The 17,775-nt window shown below is 48.4% G+C and overlaps 1 protein-coding gene across 1 annotated transcript in view; it reads left to right on the forward strand.

Annotated features, from left to right (window-relative positions):
- Window positions 1–9,503, forward strand: part of LOC309646334 (BOS complex subunit NOMO1) — a 52,222-nt gene extending 42,719 nt beyond the window's left edge. Inside the window, exons 26-31 of the mRNA XM_082432553.1 lie at window positions 1,360–1,443; window positions 2,633–2,743; window positions 4,194–4,295; window positions 5,853–5,972; window positions 8,477–8,569; window positions 8,951–9,503. Of these exons, the coding sequence (XP_082288679.1) occupies window positions 1,360–1,443; window positions 2,633–2,743; window positions 4,194–4,295; window positions 5,853–5,972; window positions 8,477–8,569; window positions 8,951–9,082 (642 nt within the window). The 3' untranslated portion in view covers window positions 9,083–9,503. The remainder of the gene's footprint in view (window positions 1–1,359; window positions 1,444–2,632; window positions 2,744–4,193; window positions 4,296–5,852; window positions 5,973–8,476; window positions 8,570–8,950) is intronic.
- Window positions 9,504–17,775: the final 8,272 nt, after the last annotated feature.

Here is a 17,775-nt window from a genome sequence, read left to right on the forward strand (position 1 = left end):
AATTAATACAGTCACTATTGGTGATCATAAATTTGATTGTTCTTGTTTTTTTAATAATAGCTTTTTGTCTCTGTAAAGGTACCGTGTGCTCATTATAAAATAGTTCAAGCAACATACCAAAAAGGATAAAATTTTGAAAGGGGGAAAAAAAAATCACCCTTAAGCTACCACCTGGAAGGGCCCCTGGTTAATGTAGAGCAAATGCCGTTTCGGACACTGCTCTGCCCGCACACAGAGAAGAAGGTCACAGTGCACACGATTTTAGGAGACCGGGGCCGTGTTATCCTAGCTAACGTATAGATCAACAGTTACGATCTCAGGGTTGTTCCCTCTTGGATGCACACGGTCAACTTTGAACTTGGCCCCAGCTCTAGATCCTAATGTGTCATCGGTCCAGTGTGCAGTTGATGATCAGCAATTGGTTGTTTTAAAAGTTTTTAAAACCCCGCTAGTATAAGTGATCTGTCATCCTTTGCAGAAAGATGCAGATCTTTTCTTTTAATAAGTGTGTAAGAAAAAAAATAGTTCAGAAGTTGACAAACAATGGGTTCTTTTATACTCTTAAAGCCTTGCTTAAAGCTGAATTTTGTCTGATTTGCAGCCTTCCGAGAAGGCTCATATCTTGAACTCATATCTTTCTTTATCAGAGTTGCAACTAGCCCATACAGCAATGTAAGAAACAAACAAAAAACTTCATTTCTTCAAGGCAGTTTACTTCCCTCTATTGGAAAATTGTCATAGTGTGCTGGCTTTCTTAGAACAAAATACTTTACTGCTATCTGCCACAAAATTATCTAAGTATATAATATACATCCTTCATGTGTGCAGTATCAAGAAAAAAAGTTTTTTTAGAAAAGTGTGGGTTTTTTTTTTTTGATAAACATCATATATGCCTATACATTTGAGGAATAGAATAAAATGTATAAAGAAGAAATTTGTTTTAAAAAAGGAAAAACCTCAAATCCCACTTCCCAGAAATAATACCCCTTTGGGAATGTCATTCCAGATACCATTCAGTGCACATACACAGCTAGAGGGGCGGGCTGGGCAGCGAGGAAAGAATAATTTTATCAGAATACGCATATCATGCTTGCAGTTTTGGAATCGGAAACCACATTTAATTTCCCTTGGGTAGGAGAAACTGAATGGGGTTTGAAGGAATTGTAGAACTTCAGGAAAATGTTTCTGCATCAGGGTGCTTTTTCAAGGAACTCTTAAGAGGGTTAACAGGCCACATCCTAGGAACTGAGGTGGAACAGGAAGGCGCCCGTCTGATGGGGGCCTGCAGGCAGAGCAGGCTCAGATCAGGTCTCGTGACAAGCCCCTTTCCAAAGAAGTGACTCCTGCGTTTGTTTGCAGCCGGGATGTGTATACCACGTTCAGCTCAAGGCAGAAGGCAACGACCACATTGAACGGGCCCTGCCTCACCACCGGGTCATCGCGGTATGACATGAACTTCAGTGGAATCGTGGCATGATTGCTTCCCTCATCAAAAATGCTTCAGCACTCCTCTGGCTGTCTGCCTTTCATCTGTTCGGCCGGGGTGGAGTGTGGGGGGGCGCTTTAAATCCTAATTAAGGGCCCTCTTGGAATAGTGTCATCTTCACAAGCAGCATTTTCTTGGGCTTTTAATGAACAGCATGGCTGTCGTGCATCCAGAGAAGAAATCCGAGCTGTTGTTTCCCCACTTCCCCCGCAAGTTCAGATCATTATTCTGCAAGTTAAGGATCTTAAGGGCTAAGTAGCATTTCAGATCAAGGGAGGGTAATAAAGAGAACATGAGCTTAATTGGTGACGGGGCTGCCCACTTTTCTTATGTTTAGATGACCTTGTTTTCCCACCAAGGAGAGCCTCTTGATCTTTAAGATCACGACTTAGCTAATTGATCCCTAAAGAGGCAGCCCCCCAGGTCACAGGAAGTGGCCTTGGAATCATTTGCAGTGAGGTTTTCTTCCATGGAATAGGTCTTGTTCGCTAGAGTAGAGGGCTTGGGTGGACGAGAGGGCCTGCCTCTTGCTGGCTTTATTAGGTGGCATTAGGCATAAAGATTATGAGGGGTTAGGAGGCCGGTGGGGCATTTAGAACTTTTTGGTCTAGAAAGTGAGTTTTCTTGATGTCTTTATGGCATCTGGCATTTTAAATGGTTGTGATGGCTACGTCTTATAATTTTGTATTTCCCTGCCATGGGGACTTAGACCAGGATCACAGGCAGTCATGTGGACTATGGTCCCACATATGAAAAGGTCACGAATGGGGGCACACACCCACCCAGAGGGGGCAGCTGGAGCTTGGCTCCTGCCAATCCCTGCCAGGCAAGAACATCTTTCCCCTTTTTCAAGAGAAGCTGGGAAATCTGGCTTTTTTTATATGAAATTTCTTTTTTTGAATGTTGACAAGTCATTAAAAGTTAGAAAAAAAAAAAACTGCTTGTCAAACAAAATGTGCCCATGGGCCAGGTGTCGCCCATCTCCTGTCAGTTTGGGACCATAGACTCAGGCTGCTGGAACGGCAAGCTTTGCTCTCTGAATACAAAGTGAAATCAGCTAGGAAATAGCTCCTAGGAGATCCCCCGGCTGGAGTAGAAGTCCCCCTTCCAGCGTCCTCAACCCCAGCCTTCCTTCTCTCTTCCCAGGTTGGGAATAACGACATCGATGATGTGAACATCATAGTTTTCCGGCAGATAAATCAGTTTGACTTGAGTGGAAATGTGATCACTTCATCTGAATATCTTCCTACATTATGGGTAAGGCCAGATTTTTAAGGTTCAAGTGCTCTGTTCTTTCCGGCTTCAAGATGAGAGGGAGCAGGATATCCGGGCCTGTCTAGCGCTTGCTTTAGCTGAGGGTTGAGGTTGAGATTTAAGAATCTTCAATCCCAGCATGCTTCTGGGGGAATGATTCCTGATTGCTGGAGAGAAACGTGGTCCAGTTTCAGATCACTGTTTTGCCAGCCGTGTGTGTCTTTGGAAGCATCATAGTAGAAACCTAATGAACGAACAATACAATCTGGAGTCTAAAACAGAAAGATGGTTTTAGGGCAAAGCACCTCGTCACTTTCTAGATTCTGTGCAGGGTTGGGGTGATAGGCAGTGGACCTGGAGTCAGACAGTCCGGGCTGGCTCTTGTCCCACAGTTACTCACCTGGCTGCCTCGGGCACCCTCTCATTCCCATGGGCCTCTGTCCCCTGCTCTGTGAAACCACGGAGTTGGACTCAGTGGCCTCTTAAGGCCTGCTGGAGCTCTTAACAGAACCCGCATGTCTGCAGTTAATGAAGAAGTGTCTATACAGTACCCTGTGATGCCTGGAAGGATGTTAATGAATCGCCATGGGGATGTATTTTTCAGAGGCACACGTAATATATACAGTGAAGCATTTGACTTGAGTGAGAACATGTGCTTAAGTTAACTCACCTCGGCTGCCCTTCAGGGGCTGCGGGCATGTTGCCTGTGGGCCTGGTGGGTGATGCCTGAGTGTGAAGAGGGCTGGGTAGGGATGGGGAAACTGGAGGGAGGGGATGGCGCCAGGGCTGTACTTCCCGTGTCTCAGGCCCCATTGCAGATGGTGGTGGGAACAGGCAGTGAACCTGGGCTGGAGAGAAAGAAAGGCCACCAACAAAGCACTGAACTGCTTCTGGAAGCAGCCAGAGAACCAGACGCAAAATGGGAATGCGTTTCAAGTTTAAGGAATACCTGTAGGGTTGAGGTTACGGCATGTGGGAGGCCACGCCAGGTGGGCGAGGCCGGCACTGAGGAGGGCTGGGTCCCAGGCTCTACCAGGCGATAACTGTGCGACCTTAGGTGACGCAGGCTCTCTGAGTCTCCATGGGGATGACTACCATGCCTGTTTAATAACCAGGATTGGTGACGATGTATGTGAAGTGCCTGTAGCAGGCCTGGCATGTTATAGACACGTTAGAAGCTATTCTCTTTAATATTATCACTACACTATTTTGAGTGTTAATGTAAGTTGTCAGAATCTATTTTAAAATCTTAACATCTCGACACGTGTCACGTCACTGGCATCTCAGATGCGTTAGGAATGGCCTGTCGGGGGTGGACGGTAGCTCTTTCAAAGATCCATGTCTCCAGAGATCCTCTCCCCACAAGAGATATGCTGACCCGAGGGTGTCTGAAATGCAATGTTTATCGTGTATTCAGTTTCAAAAGCACGCCCTCTTTGTCTCTGCTCTCCAGGTAAAGCTTTACAAAAGTGACAACCTGGACAACCCGATCCAGACGGTCTCCCTGGGCCAGTCCCTCTTCTTCCACTTCCCGCCCCTGCTCAGAGACGGCCAGGTGATGCCCGCTCCACTCTGCTTTCCGTTTTTGTCATAGTGGTTGCACTTTTCAGCTAAGGAAACACAGTTCTCCCATTTTCCGCCCTTATACCACCTTGCTGGCACAGGTGATGTGCTTTCTGAATCAGAGGTGGTGGGGCTCTCTAAGGATTATTTTTTCAGAATTAGCTCTTTTTCTGTTTACAAAAATAATACACATTCATGGCAGGAGATTGGGGAGGGGGTGGAAATCAGACATAATCCCGTCATCCAGAAGTAACCACTGTTAATGTGCTGATAGGTTTCCTTTTGGTCTTTTTTTGATGCATGTGCATATGTGTGTATAAATATAAATGCACATATATATTTATTTATTTTGATAATGCAAAGCTGGGACTGTTTTGTACATTGTTTTGTAGTCTTTGCTTGTACATTGTTTTGTAGTCTTTGCTTTTCAATGAAAACTATATCACAAATATTTTCCCCATCGTTAAATCTTCCATAGCATGATATTTAACGGTTGCACGGTAGTCCATGATAGAGGAAATACCATAATCTATTTAACCAAGGCCTTAATGTTCATCACTTACTGATTATAGGATGTTTCCTATCCATTTTAATTGGGCAGAGCAAGCTATCGTGGCTGGCGCGGTGGCAGCAAACTTTGCAGAGAACTTGGTCCCTTTCCGGGGGACTTAGCCTGAGGGTGTGAGTAGCGAGCCTGTGTGTGTGTCCCTCCCCCGGCTTCTTACCACTTGCCACGGGGATGATACTCTATGGCCTTTTTCGGCGTGAAATGGCTGTGAAATAACGAAGCAGGTTGTGACGGAGTTTGGGGCCTCCTCCCCACTTCTCCAGGTACCCTTTGTAATCGAGCCACTTTCAGCAGCACAGCACCGTGGACACAGACTCCCCTGGGCTCACAGCCTGCTCGGTACCCTACAGCTGAGAGACCCTGGGCACGTCATGCTTCACTTCTTCAGGCCTTGCTCTCCCCATCTGTGAAACGGGGGCAATAATCCTGATCTTGTCAGTGGTTGAGAGCAGAACAGGCATTTGCCTAATGTGCTCATGGCACCGGGTCCCTGGTCGGGGCTCAGCACACCAGGACCACGACCGCCACTGGAACCACTGCAGAGACGCTGCGACTTAGAACTCGCCAGCTAATGAGCCACTTAAGAATCGTCCCTTGAAAGTCAACCTCGTTTTAGATTAAAAACAGTCTTCCTCAGTTTGATCATGTGCCCCCCTCATCAGAATTGACTTATCAGAACTGTATGTGTTTCATAAAGTCAGATTCTCCAAGGACCACCGTGGGTGCAGTGGTTGGATATGCTTGTAAAAACTAGCTCTGAGCGCCTCTTCAGAGATGTCGGGGACGCGCGGCTGTCACTGCTGGAATAGCCTGCTGAGGCCGCCCCTTGGGAGTTAGCAACCTAGGCTTGGAGGTGTAAACTTGGGGATTTCTTTAGAAACATAAAGTCCTTTACATCACAGTCATACGTTAGGAGTTAGTTTTCTTTTGCTTTGCCCCAGCTGTCCTTTATGAAAACAACAACTTCTTCCCTGTGCACAGAACTACGTGGTGCTTCTGGACTCCACGCTGCCCAGGTCCCAGTATGACTACGTCCTGCCGCAAGTGTCCTTCACGGCAGTGGGCTATCATAAACACATCACCTTGATCTTTAATCCCACGGTAAGGAGGAGGGAGTTTCTGGGTGTAGGGTGTGAAGAATGGTTCCAGGTACCACTGAGTGCTTTTCAGAGCCCGTCCCGTGTGGGAAGTTGGTGGGAGTCATCATCCCTGATGCGAAGAGAAGGCTGGGGGCTCGTGCGTAGCAGAGCCCGGACTCGAACGTGGCTCTTCTGCTGGTTTCTGGCTCTTGCTCGGTGACCTGGCCCGTGATCTTACCTGAATAGGGGGTTCCTCCTAGTTCCGCTCAGCGGAGACTCGGTCAGAAAGTGCCAAAGAGACGAGCACGTAGGGGAACCATTTGTCTCCGAGTGGAGGTGCACGGTGACCCTAGGGGAGGGAGAGGGCCTCTGCGGAGGGCGCTGGGGCTGCAGCCTGGGACACCTACCAGGGCTCTCCAGGACACTCCCTCGGTCCAGGGAGCCACGTGGGCGGCCTGGGCAGGACAGAGGTGCCGCTTGGTGGGGGCCGAGCAACCAGGCCTCGTAGCTGCTGCCAGGAGTGTGGTCCCACTTCTGAGACGGTGAGAGCAGGACCATGTGCCAGGGAAGGGATGGCCTGGCAGGGTGTCCTGCTGGTCCTCACGACAATCCTTCCATGGGGAGGTGCCATTCTTCCATTTTTTATGGAGGCTCAGAGAGGCTGAGTGACTTACCTGGGGGTGGTCAGCAGATCCGGGTTTTACCACGTTCCAGCCGTCTGCTGGACAGCTCAGCGCCATACGCTTATGAGGGCCATAACGGCGCTTCGCTTTATCCCGTGTTGAATGTCAGTACCGACAGCCACGTTGTTGATGCTTGACCCAGTATTTCATGCACTGCTGACCACTCTACCACGCACCTCATCTTGTTGAACTTTCACAACATTCGCCTGCAGTAGGTGCTGTCTGTATTATCCCCATTTTATAGTTGAATCAACTTAGTCTTAAAGTGACTGCCCGAGGTTACACGGGAAGACCTGGCCTGGAGCCTGGACCGCGGTCCTCAAGGCTTCTTCTCGTAATCACTCTACTACTTCCCACTGACTTCAACTTCTCCTTAAGGATTTACTTTAATGGAAAACGGTTTGGGATCTAAGACATGTCAAAAAATGTTGGAGTAGGCAGTTAGGGATGGAAATCTGTTCCTGCCCTTCTGTTTATTAAGGGACCATCTCACTCTGCCTCACTCATCTCAGGTCAAAAGGCCCCTCAGTCATTCTCCAGCCTACGTGTTCTCAGATATTTTGGTCTTGGGACCCCTTTATACTGTTAAAAATTGTTGCGAATCTCAAAGAGCTTTGATTTATATGGGTTATATATATATTTATCATATTAGAAATTAAAACTGAGAAATGCTGAAAACACAAGAATCCATAAGCCACACGTCCCATTACCTGTCAGAGTCATGACATCATCACATTTGCAACCTCTGGGAATGTCCACTGTACACTTGTAAGAGCATGAAAATGGCACGTAATATCTTAGTAGTATTATGAGAATAGTTTGGACCGTGCAGATCTCCTGAAAGGGAGGCCCCTGGGCTGTATCTTGAGAACCAGTGCTCTGGCTCGTTAACCTGGTTTATCGTCAACCGAAAGTTATCTTTTAATTTATTTGTTTCTGTTGTCAGGGTGGAGTGGGCTAGTTAGGATATAGGTTCATTTGCTATTACAGAGACCCAGCATTTCAGGGGCTTTAGCAAGAGGGAAGGTTCTGTCTTATGTCAGCACCAGGAGTGAGCAGTCCAGGGGTCATATGGCAGCTCCAAGGTGCCGGGGCCCCCAGCTCCTTCTCTCCCGTGGCTCTGCCATCCTCCAGCACGTCGCCAGCCTTCCGAAATGGCGCACTTGGCTGGAGGCTGTCTGGCCAGCAAGGAGGGAGGGCACACCACTTCTCTCCAAGGGTACAGCCTGGGTGTTGCGCCGTCACTTCTCTTCCTGTGCCGTTGGCCAGAGCTGGTTCCAGGGCCTCACCTGGCTGCGAGGGAGGCTGGGGAATGTGGTCTGTTCTGACTGGCCCAGATGAAAGTCAGTCCTTCCACTGGAAGGAAGCGTGAATGGCCCCTGGGACCCAAGCGCTGCCTCTCCTCCTCACTGGGTATGACCTCTGGGACTAGCTTGCTGCCCACTGTGTCCCCAAGCCTGGAACAGTGGGTTCTCGATACCTCCTTGTAGGAAAGAGTCCCTGTGTGCGGCTGGGACTCAACAAAATGAGACCCTTCTACTTTCCAACCACAGGGGTCCCCTGCGGCCTGCAGCTGTTTGTCCTGTCAGTTTAGACAGTGAAGGGTGCGGGGGTGAGTAGCACCTTGTTATCAGAATCTGGTTATTCCGGAGCTTCAGAGAGCAAGTGAGGAGAGTTGGTGCAGCAGAAGATTCACTTGAGATTTATCTGCGTCGCTTCGGTTCCTTACTTTGGGTACTGAGTGTGCCGGGGGTCCCAGGGGAGCCGGCTCAGAAGCCGGGCAGATCAGGGCTGTGGATGGAGCACTGGTGTCTGGGGGTGACGGTGCTCTCGGTGTTTGCAGAGGAAGCTGCCCGAGCAGGACATCGCGCAGGGATCCTACATCGCCCTGCCTCTGACGCTGCTCATCCTGCTGGCTGGCTACAACCACGACAAGGTAGGGGGTCCCGAGACCTCATGGGCAGCAGATGTGTCGGAGGGAGGGATCCCTCATGACTGGGACGTGGCAGTGGAAGAACGTCCACTGTTACAGAGGTTACAGCATTTTAGGTCATGTCCAATCCCTAAGGCCTCCTTGCAAGGCCATAAACCTCTCGTAACAGCTCTCCTAACCCTTAAACCTGGGGTACTTCTGGGTTTCTGGTGACCGTCTCTAGTACAAAGACCTGCCCTGGTCTGAACTGAGATCTGCCTGAGAGCACAGAGCAGGTGGTGACGGGGCCTGGGGAGGGAGGGGCGCGGGGGAGGGTCTCTGATGTCCCACTGGACGGAAGTCTTCTCCTGGCGTCCCCCTCTCTCATACTCTCTCTCTTTCCAGCTCATTCCCTTGCTGTTGCAGCTGACTAGTCGCCTGCAGGGAGTCCGAGCTCTCGGCCAGGCAGCCTCTGATGGTAGCGGCCCGGAAGACGCTAAGAGACAAGCCAAGAAACAGAAGACGAGGCGGACGTGAGGGGAAGAGCCCGGGACGGCTCCCTCGGGACAGGCCCCTGGCGTGGAGGACACGCTGCCTGTCCCACCCGCCCCTCGCCCGGCCCCGGTGCCATGCCGTGAATGGACCCTCCTGTCACTCTGCTGAGCACAATTGATTTTCTGAGTTGAAGATAATTTATTATTATTATTTTTATCAAAGAAGTATTTAAGCTGCGCCGGTGGTGTGCGAATGTAATCCTCAGTCTTCTGCTTCATTTGCAAGAAGACTTCTAGTAAATGGGGGCTCTGGCCCCCTAATCAAGCACCTGTTGCATTGACCTTCCCCTTAACTTCCCTGTGCATTTGAGGTCCCTGCTAGAAACCACACAGCCCGTGTCTGCTACTGGGAGGGTGTGTTAGGAGGTAAAACTCAATAAAGTTGCCCATTTGTTTGTGTTGTAGGTCATCTCAGGTGTAGTCCTTGGATGACATGGGCCTAATGCTGGGGTCACCGACAAAGCCGCCTGGAGGGGCACGTGGGTCCTGAGTGAAGGCGAGATGACACACGGCAGCTGGCTTTTGGCCTCAGCGGTAGGAAGACAGGGGAGGAGGGGTTGTGGCACAGCGAAGAGCCCCACCCCTACCTGATCTAAAGGAGCCTGAGGTTCTCGGGGGCTCTGGCTCCCCGGTGCCCTGCGGGAACATGCGTTCATTTTTCTAGAGAAGCCAGGAAGACAAGAGTTTTATGTGAACTCTTCCACGTTTTAAATGTTAGAGACAGACAAAATGCATACATAGGATGTGTGAAGCTGGAAGGCTGCGGGTTTGCATAAGGGATCCACAGGAATGCTCACCATTTGAACAGCATTAGTTTAATTCTTATAGGAAGTAATTAAGTTAATAAGTTACATTGGAAGCAGGGACATCCATCCATCCAATGTTTATTGAGTCCCATGTGTGACAGGCACCGGGGTACGAGATGAGCTGAGTAGACGACGGTATAAACGGAGCTGGACGAGGACAGGGCCCCTCTGCTTCGTTCCTCATCGTGTCCCCAGCGCTTGGTGTGGAGTGGGCATTCTAAAAGGAACGAATGAGTGAATGTGTGCGTGCCTGCAGGAATGAACAAGCACACGGGCACGGGGCCCCGCCCCCCGAGCGCACGACCCAGCCATCGTTGGGTGGAAGACAAGCCAGCAGGTGGATGAGGGCCGTGCGGAGAGCTGAAGGCCTCCTGGTGGAGGAGGCTCACGTGGCCGAGGGGTCACAGAGCAGAGGTCCGATCCCACCTGAGAGCTTAGGGAAGCTTCCCAGGCATTATGTTTAGGCCAAGTCTGGAAGGACCCAGAACGGAAAGAGGAAAAATAAGGCAGAAGGTCTTGTTGGGTGCCACGACCAGTGCAGACAGTCAGCTGGAGGGTCCCCGGCCCCTTGGTGGCCACCGAAGGGCGGCTGTTTCCAACCAGCGGCTGTTGAGTGTTGGCCATTTCACGGGTGTTACTTTTTCACTGTGAAAGGAAATAAACTCTTAGAGATCCAGGACAGCTGAGATACATAATCCATTTCTTGGAGTGTGTTCTAACTCTTATTCCAAGTGGACACCCAGAAACATCCCTTTTAAATGTTAATGGGGCTTTTTATTGACACAGTGTAAAGGTTAAGAGCTCGTGAAAGATATGACTAAACGTCAATATGTTCCATCCAGTTCCAGGCGCTGCCATTAAGTGGCAGTCTTCCCCTGTCACTGCTATATGTCACCCTTGGTGGTGGTGGGTCTTCTAAAGGGCTCCGTTCCTGGAAAAGGCTACTGTCTTTCTCGGTCCATTTGGAAGTTGGGCCTACTCTGTTGCCTGTAGTTGCCTTCATTTGCTGGCAATCTCAGGACAGCTCCCCTGATCCCCCTGTGAGGTGTAAGTATGAATAGTTAGAGGCTTTTGAATGGGGCAAAAGTTCTATGAGACAGATTTTTTTTTCCCTGAGAAATTAAAAATGTCTAAAATGGCGGGTCCCTGAAGACCTCCATTGCTTGCACATTTTTTTGCTTCTTAAAGTAGCCCCAACCTCAGCGAGGACACCCCGAAGACCAATAGGGAAGTGCCCTTCTAAGGTGCTGGCTTCACCTCCGTCTTTCCTGGTTTACTTGTTTGGAGTGTTATCAACCAACCAGCAAGGATGGTTGGAGTGGGGGGTGGGAAGGGGTGGGTGTGAGGAATGTGTAGTGGGGAGGGGCTGGTGGCTGCAAGAGAGGTGGAGGGAAGAGGCGGTCCTTGTGCCCAACTCTCAGTGGTCTGTAAGGAAAGAAGATTCGTGAAAGTAGGGAAAAGTGAATGATTACCTCCCTGAGTTAAGCGCACTCACGGAAAGACTAGCCTTTCTCAAGTGGTGACCATGTGCCAGGTGCCATGCTGAGTTTCATGCGTGAACTGCAGGGTCCACATGACCTTATGACACAGGTATGTTTTCAACCCTACTTTTCAGAGGAGGAAACTGAGACTTAAAGATCTTGCAGCTACCAAGTAGCAGAGGTGGGATTTGAACCCAGGTGCAAGAGTTCTTGACCACTGTGCTCTCTAACTCCTGCTGTACAAAATGAGTCAGTGCATTTGTGTGCCAGGTTGTCTGGGAATAATTCAGGGGTTTAGAAAGTGAATGTCGTCTGCCAGAGATGTGGGCATAAGCTGTGATAAATTTAGTCAAGGCACAGTGACATGCAGCCATGTGTGCAATGGAGCGTCGGGCCATAGGACCTTTTAATTGTTCCGTCAGCATTGTTTCTAGAACCAGAGTTATGTGACTAAATGCTTAAATCCAATTCCCTAAACACAAATCTAAATCCAGTGGGTGAGATTCCCCTTTCCTTAAAAGCTGGAGCAGCCTGACGAGGAGAGTTGGGAAGGATTTTGGGGACAAAGTTTGCATAGTTGCATTCCGTTCTGTCTAGGCTGAGTGCTCACTGGGAGTGAGGACTGTGTCTCAATCACCTGCATTTCCAGTCCCTCACACATGGCGGGTGCCTGAGGTAGGGAGCCAGCCTCAAGATCATCCCCCCGATGATCCCCACTGCCTTTGTGTGTGGTCCCCTTGCACACTGAGTCAGGGCTGGCACTCAGACGTGGGTGATGATGTGTGCCTTCTCAGGCAGGGTCATAAAGGGCATTGCACAAACATGGAAACAACCTAAATGTCCATCAACAGATGATAGAGAAGATGTGGTGTATATATACAATGGCATACTACTCAGCCATAAAATAGAACAAAATAATGCCATTTGCAGCAACATGGCTGCAACTACAGATTATCATACTAAGTGAAGTACGTCAGAAAGAGAAAGACAAATACCATATGATATCACTTATATGTGGAATCTAAAACATGACACAAATGAACCCATCTATGAAACAGAAACAGAATCACGGACATAGAGAACAGACTGGTGGTTGCCAAGCGGTGGGGGAGGGAGACAGATGCACTGGGAGTTTGGGGTTGGTAGATGCAAACTATTCCATTTAGAATGGATGAACAACAAGGTCCTACTGTGTAGCACAGGGAACCATACTCAGTATCCTGTGGTAAACCATAATGGAAAAGAATATAAAAAAAGAATGTATATAGTGTATGTGTATAACTGAGTCACTTTGCTGTACAGCAGAGATTGGCACAGCATTGTAGATCAACTCTACTTCAATAAAAAAAAAATTAAAGGGCACTGCACTTCCCACTGTGGCCCTGGGGGAAGCCAGCCGCCTTGAGTGAGGGTACACAGGCAGCCCCCGGAGAGCTGAGGCCCCTGGACAGCAGCCAGTCCAGCTTGCCAGCCACGCGCTTCAGGGGCCCTGGACATGGATCCTCCAGCCCCAGTCAAGCCTTCGGTTGACTGCAGCCCCAGCTGACGTCTAACTGCTGCTGCTTCAGAGACCCCCAGGTGACACTGCCCGGCTGAGCTCTTCCCAAATTCCTGACTCACAGAGTCTGTGAACATGATATATGACGGTATTAGGCCTCTGAGTTTGGGGGTAACTGGCTATGCAACATTAGGTAACTGGAACAGTACTCACTAAAGGTCTGTCATGAATGGACAGTGACTGAGAGACTCCCAGTAAATTGATGCATTTCTACTTGTATTAGTCAAGGCTCTTTTGGTCTCAAGTGACAGGAGCCCAACTCCAACTAGCTTAAGCAAAATGGGGCAATTCACTGCCCATGTAGTTGAGAAACCCAGGAGTGTCTGGCTCCGTGCATGGCTGGATCCAGGGTATGTCTTAGCCTCCTGGCTCTGCTTCCCTTTGTGTGTTGACTATGCTCTTCCCTCCATCAAGGCTCTACGCCAGCTCTCAGTGATTACCTCTGAAAGACCCCTTTGCTGGAAACTGACAGACATTGAAACCGGGTCCTTGGCTATTTGTTCAGTCACTGCCCTGCCTGAGGCAGTGGCAGGGGCAGGTATGGAACGGACTCCACTGTGAGTAGAGTTTGGGAAAACTGGCTTTTGACTTCTGATTTTTTCTGCTTCTGTGGAAGATGGTCACCCAGCAGCGTTGGGCCTATGTCATCCCAATTTGCAGACCCAACAGAAAGAGAACTTCCATCTCACAGACCCTGTGTCCATCTGGGGAAGGTGAAGAAGTGATGGGCAAACTGCTCATGGGGCCCTGGCCAGGCCTGAGCCACACCTCTGTCCATGCCACACGAAGCTCCTGCGGGGGGTCGCTGTGTTTCCCAGAGAAACGAGGGATCCCAGGTGGGCAAAACCAATAGAAGTCAGCTCCACTCCCTTCAAAACTTGATGACAAGGCCTGGTTGAAGTCACCCACTATTTTTGGCTTTATCTTTTCATTAGCAAATAACCATGACCTGATCATGACATGCCTAGGGGAGGGGAGAAACTCATCTTCTTGTGGGCCTACTGTGTGGAGTGGGGGAAGGTATGAGGGGACCCCCTCCCTCCCCCCTTCTCAGTGGGAGCGTTTATGCTTCATGATACAGTGGTAGGATCGTGGATGGATCACGACCATTGTCACTACAGCCCTGCTGCTGTCCCCACACCTGGGGTTGTTTACGATGCTGCCCGCTTACATACCCTTCCGGATGAGTGACAGTTTCACTGTTCCACCTTGTGGATGAAACAGCAGCCCATCTTGCATTTGCTTTTTGGAATTTGAAGGTTCTGTAAAATAGATGAACGCATTGGAACAAGTGGTCCCCAAGTCTGTGCGGAATCCATGCCTCTGGGGACTGATGGCTGCCCCTCCCTGTCTGGTCTTTGCAGGGGAGGCGGCTGGCAAGAGGAGGGAAGCTGACAGCTGCTGCATTTTTATCCTGTTACTGCTCTTGGAGCCGAGAGGAAGAGATGGCTAACTGCCGCTGAGTGATCAAACTCGAGATGGGCCTCTCTCACTTCCTTTTCATGGGCCGGGGTGGGCGGGAATACAGAGAAAGAACATTTTGTTGCCTACTAAAAATGCTTCTTCCCTTGTACAGTTTCGAGAATGCCTCACCTAAGTGATGACTGATACTCAGTTAATGATGGCAAAGAACTGATCACATATGAAGATGAGGTCTAAGACTGACACTGGTTGGGGACAGGGGTCAGCAAACTGGCCCCCAGAGTCTATTTCTGTTTTGTAAATAAGTTCATTTGTATCATTTTGTTTAGATTCCACATATAAGTGATATCATATAATGTTTGCCTTTCTCTGTCTGACTTCACTTAGTATGATAATCTCTATGTCCATCCATGTTGCTGCAAATGGCATTATCTCATTCTTTTTTATGGCTGAGTAATATTCCATTGTGCATATATACCACATCTTCTTTATCCATTCATCTGTTGATGGACCCTTAGGTTGCTTCCATGTCCTGACTATTGTAAACAGTGCTGCCATGAACACTGGGTTGCATGTATCTTTTTGAAAAGTTTTCATCTTTTCTGGATATATGCTCAGGATTGGGATTGCTGGATCATACGGTAGCTCTATTTTTAGTTTTTTAACAAACCTCCATACTGTTCTCCACAGTAGCTGCTCACAGACATGGAAAACAAACTTATGGTTACCAAAGGGAAAGGGGGGTGGGGGAAGGATAAATTAGGAGTTTGGGATTAACAGGTACACACGACTATATATAAAACAGATAAACAGGGACCTACTGTATAGCACAGGGAACCATATTCCATATCTTGTAATAACCTATAGTGAAAAAATGTATATATATAAAACTGAATCACTTCGCTGTACACATGAAACTAACACAACATTGTAAATCAACTATACTTCAATTAAAAAAAAAATTACAAATTGCCAAAAAAAAAAAGACCCCAAAACTATGCTCCCCCCACCCCTGCCAAATCTGGTCTGCCACTGTGTTTGTAAATAAACACAGCCACACCCATAGGAACACAGCCACACCCATTCATCTACAAATGGTCCGTGGCTATTTTCATCCTACAACAGTGGAGATGAGTAGCTGTGGCAAAGACTGTAATGCCCCACAAAGACTAAACTATTTACTATCTGCCCCTTTATAGAATAGGTCTGCTGACCTCCAGTCTACTGGGTACTTTGTAAAGTTTGATTTTGGGGAGAGTCATTAGTTCATTCAACAAGCATTAGTTGAGTATCTATGCTGTGCCAGGCCCTGCTCTGTGTACTGGGGGTTAGTGGTGAGAACATGCAGCCGGGCCTCAACTCTCCGGAAGCAAAATGCTGACGGAGGAGAAGGACATGAAAGGGGTGAGTGAGAACTTCCTGGATGAGAACGTGTTGTAAAAAAAAGAGGGGAAGAGGGCAACGGGGTAGAGGGTGATTGGTGTCAGGGAAGGCCACTCTGAGGAGGTGCTGTTTGAGCTGAGACCCGAATTAGAGAAGGGCCCTGTTCGGCAGAGATCGGGAGGCAGAGCTGCCCGGGTGGAGGGGACAGTAATTAGAAAAAACCTGAGGAGGAAATGAGCTTCACGGGTCTGAGGAAGAGCCAGGAGGTCAAGCCCTGGACGGTGTGGGGTAGCTGCCGGAGAGACTGAGTGGAAATGGCCTGTGAGGTGGGGGAACCCAGGAAAGGGTGGTTGGGTAAACAGTTGTCAACGCTCCACCCATTCATTGATGCATGAATGAATGAATGGTCATTAGAAATAATGTTGGTCATGATCCATCCACATGACTCACATGGAGACCACGTCACCAATTCACACTTGTCTTCTGTTTAGGATGAACCATATGAAACTGCCATTTTTATAGGTCAAAATGGTTGACTAACCAACCATTATACATGCGTACTGAAATTAAACAAGTAAATGGATAGTGGATATGGGAGCCAGGTTTCTCATTGTTGGAGTGGAAGGATACAAGTAAGCAAAGGAGAGAAGACTAGACTGATCCCTGTGGTGATGGATTAGAGTTGGAGATGTCAGTATGAACTCACATTTCATATAGACACAGATGGTTGCATATGGAAATATTTATACATATGTGCATACACACAGGCTAGTAACACACATATGCTTCCTTGCTCTGCCAGCTGAGCAGGGCTAGAAGCAATGAGAGCTTAGTAGCAACAAACACCCAGTGCCTAGATCTCCATTCTCTAATAACACCCCTCTCCAATAAAAGGCACCGGGGCTCGGTGGAGAAATGTCTGATTCTAGGACTTGGGTGGGAAATATATAAGATGAGCTGGGAGCATCGTATAGTGTCAGAAAGTAAGGAAGTGATACCGACCAGGGTTCTTGGCCTTAATCAATAGAAATTGATAAAAGCCCAGACAAGAAATGCAGGCAGGGCTTTACGGGGGCCCCTGCTGCAGCAGCGGGAGTGAAAACAAGTAACAGTTTCCCTTGCTTGCTCTCTGAGGTGGGGTGAGCTGGTTCCTTATATGGGGTGAGGGTAGGGGTGTGTCCAGGGATTGGGCAGGAGGGGTGGCTTAGGTGTTTTGCCCCCCCCTTTGGTGTTGTGTGCAGGGGGCATGGTGTTGTGAAAAAGTACCCTGCTTTTGCTCCCGACACCCTGTTTTTGCCTCTGGCTCTTCAGAAGTGGCAGTTGGGTTTTTGGTCTTTTTGTATCTTGTTGTCCATAATTTGCTCCAACTGTGCATGCACACATCTATTTTTAGTCCCTCATAGTTTATTTGTATTTTGTTGCTCGAGGATTGTCCAGGTACAAGCACTGCAGCAAAGGGTCCCAGCCTGTCTCAGAAGCACTAAGCAAAACAAGACAAATCACCCCATTGATGGGGGGATCTCAAAGGGACACAGGAGCCAGCTGAAAGAGCTCCCATAGTCAAAGCTGGAACAATCTGACCAACAAAATAAAGTAGTACTGGATTATAACTCAAAGTATAGAATAAATATCCATGGTTCCATACTGATATAAATCAATGACTGAATAAATAAATGGCCCAGAAAAAGGACACTAAGTAAAAACTAAGGAAATCTGAATAAATTTGGATTTTAGTTAATAATAATGCATCCATTTGTGGGCATATGGGAACTTTACTATCTTTACCATTTTTCTAGAACTACTCTAAAATAGAAAGTTTAAACATTTATTTTAAAAAAAAAGGTCAAATGCGGCAGTGCCATATGCTCAACCTAGTAGTGTTTTACCTGGTTTAGTTTGTGGGCACGAATTCATATTGTTCCATTTAACCTCTGTTGCCTGACCTTCAGCATAGCCAATGACCCCAAGAGACAAAAAGCCCAAGTTAGGGATATGTCTTGGGGCCAGGAAATGGCCCAGCATCCAG

This window comes from Balaenoptera physalus (assembly GCF_965194825.1).
Source record: "Balaenoptera physalus genome assembly, chromosome: 16".
Taxonomy (NCBI): Eukaryota; Metazoa; Chordata; class Mammalia; order Artiodactyla; family Balaenopteridae; genus Balaenoptera; species Balaenoptera physalus.